This window comes from Salvelinus sp. IW2-2015, linkage group LG4q.1:29 (genome assembly GCF_002910315.2).
Source record: "Salvelinus sp. IW2-2015 linkage group LG4q.1:29, ASM291031v2, whole genome shotgun sequence".
In the NCBI taxonomy this organism is placed as follows: domain Eukaryota; kingdom Metazoa; phylum Chordata; class Actinopteri; order Salmoniformes; family Salmonidae; genus Salvelinus; species Salvelinus sp. IW2-2015.
In genome coordinates this window covers 83,258,781-83,261,311 of record NC_036842.1, presented here as the reverse complement: position 1 = coordinate 83,261,311, position 2,531 = coordinate 83,258,781, and the positions used below count along the sequence as shown (strand labels likewise).

At 50.9% G+C, this 2,531-nt stretch overlaps 1 protein-coding gene across 3 annotated transcripts in view; it reads left to right on the top strand.

The window, feature by feature from the left end:
• The window catches only part of mical2b (microtubule associated monooxygenase, calponin and LIM domain containing 2b), a 97,149-nt gene that overhangs the window by 50,840 nt on the left and 43,778 nt on the right, over positions 1-2,531 (top strand). For all 3 annotated transcript variants that reach the window (XM_023985879.1, XM_023985880.2, XM_070443193.1), the window contains exon 14: positions 1,156-1,259. In XM_023985879.1, the coding sequence (XP_023841647.1) occupies positions 1,156-1,259 (104 nt within the window). The remainder of the gene's footprint in view (positions 1-1,155; positions 1,260-2,531) is intronic.

The window sequence follows — 2,531 nt, the reverse complement described above, 5'->3', positions numbered from 1 at the left end:
CCCATGTGCAGTTGCAAACCGTAGTCTGGCTTTTTTATGCCGGTTTTGGAGCGGTGGCTTCTTCCTTGCTGAGCAGCCTTTCAGGTTATGTCGATATAGGACTAGTTTTTACTGTGGATATAGATACTTTTGTACCTGTTTCCTCCAGCATCTTCACGAGGTCCTTTGCTGTTGTTCTGGGATTGATTTGCACTTTTCGCACCAAAGTACGTTCATCTCTAGGAGACAGAACGCGTCTCCTTCCTGTTTATACTTGTGTACTATTGTTTATACAGATGAACGTGGTACCTTTTGGAATTTTTTGGGAAATTGCTGGATGAACCAGACTTGTGGAGGTCCACAATTTACTTTCTGAGGTCTTGGCTGATTTCATTTGATTTTCCCATGATGTCAAGCAAAGAGGCACTGAGTTTGAAGGTAGGCCTTGAAATACTTCCACAGGTACACATCCAATTGACTCAAATGATGTCAATTAGTTTATCAGAAGCTTYTAAAGCTTTATTTTCAGCTTGGAAAATGTTCTGGAATTTTCCAAGCTGTTTAAAGGCACAGTCAATTTAGAGTATGTTAACTTCTGACCCACTGGAATTGTGATTAAGTGAAATAATCTGTCTGTAAACAATTGTTGGAAAAATTACTTGTCATGCACAAAATAGTTGTCCTAACTGACTTGCCAAAACTATAGTTTGTTAAAAAGACATTTTCTGGAGTGGTTAAAAAAAACGAGGTGTAATGACTCCAACCTAAGTGTATGTAAACTTAGGATTTCAACTGTACATGTAGGCCCCAGTTCAGGTCACCTCACGCTCATGGTAATAATAATGCCTCTATGAGCTATATGGCTGCCTTTATAGAATACAGAAGGCGTTATGGCATTTCATTCAACAAAAATACTGATGATTTAGCCAGATAATTGGTTAATGGGGGGAACTAATGGGTAATGCCCTCACAATAGTCTGACACTTGATTAATCATCTTGAACCAGTTTCCAACTGTGGATACTGTAGTCTTGTTTGCTTTTATTTTCACATTTTTCTATCTGGTTACCCTCTTGATTTGGCTTGACCTGGTTTGGATGGTTTAATATGGTATGTGTATTATAGTATATCACGTATCAAAATGCTCATTACAACACGCTGCTATGATTTGTTACAGGTACAAGGGAAACGGATGAGAACAATGAGGACTATTCATCCGAGTCTGCAAACTCAGTTTACAACTTAATGAACCAAACACAGCCAAGAAAGAGGATCCCAAAGGTAACATGAGCTCGCTCGCTCTCTCTCCCTCTTGCTCGCTCTCTCTCTCTCCCTCTTGCTCGCTCGCTCTCTCTCCCTCTTGCTCGCTCGCTCTCTCTCCCTCTTGCTCGCTCGCTCTCTCTCCCTCTTGCTCGCTCGTGTGTCTGCGCTCCTCTCGTCTATCCCTCTTGCTCGCTCGCTCTCTCTCCCTCTTGCTCGCTCGCTCTCTCTTCCTCTTTCTCGCTCGCTCTCTCTCCCTCTTGCTCGCTCGCTCTCTCTCCTCTTGTCGCTCGCTTCTCTCCCCTCTTGCTCGCTCGCTCTCTCTCCCTCTTGCTCCGCTCGCTCTCTCTCCCTCTTGTCGCTCGCTCTCTCTCTCCCTCTTGCTCGCTCGCTCTCTCTCCCTCTTGCTCGCTCGCTCTCTCTCCCTCTTGCTCGCTCGCTCTTGCTCCCTCCTCCCTCGCTCTCTCCCCTCGCTCGCTCGCCTCTCTCTCCTCTTGCTCGCTCGCTCTCTCTCCCTCTGCTCGCTCGCTCTCTCTCCTCTCTCGGCTCGCTCTCTCTCCCTCTTGCTCGCTCCTCTCTCTCCTCTTGCTCCCGCTCCTCTCCCTCTGCTCGCTCGCCTCTCTCCCTCTTGCTCGCTCGCTGCTCTCTCCCTCTTGCTCGCTCGCTCGCTCTCCCTCTTGCTCGCTCGCTCGCTCGTCTCTCGTCTGTGCTCGCTCTGCTCGCTCTCTCTCTTGCTCGCCCTCGTCTCTCTCCCTCTTGCTCGCTCGCTCTGCTCTCTCCTCTTGCTCGCTCTGCTCTCTCTCGCCTCTCGCTCGCTCGCTCGCTCGCTTCTCTCTCCCTCTTGCTCGCTCGCTCGCTCTCTCTCCCTCTTGCTCGCTCGCTCCGTCTCTCTCCTCTGCTCGCTCGCTCGCTCTCTCTCCCTCTTGCTCGCTCGCTCGCTTCTCTCTCCCTCTGCTGCTTTCGCTCGCTCGCTGCTCTCTCTCCTCTTGCTCGCTCGCTCGCTCTCTCTCCCTCTTGCTCGCTCTGCTCGCCTCTCTCTCCCTCTTGCTCGCTCGCTCGCTCTCTCTCCCTCTTGCTCGCTCGCTCGCTCTCTCTCCCTCTTGCTGCTCGCTCGCTCCTCTCCTCTTGCTCGCTCGCTCGCTCTCTCCCCTCTTGCTCGCTCGCTCGCTCTCTCTCCCTCTTGCTCGCTCGCTCGCTCTCTCTCCCTCTTGCTCGCTCGCTCTCGCTCTCTCTCCCTCTTGCTCGCTCGCTCCGCTCTCTCTCCCTCTTGCCGCTCGCTCTCCTCCCTCTTTT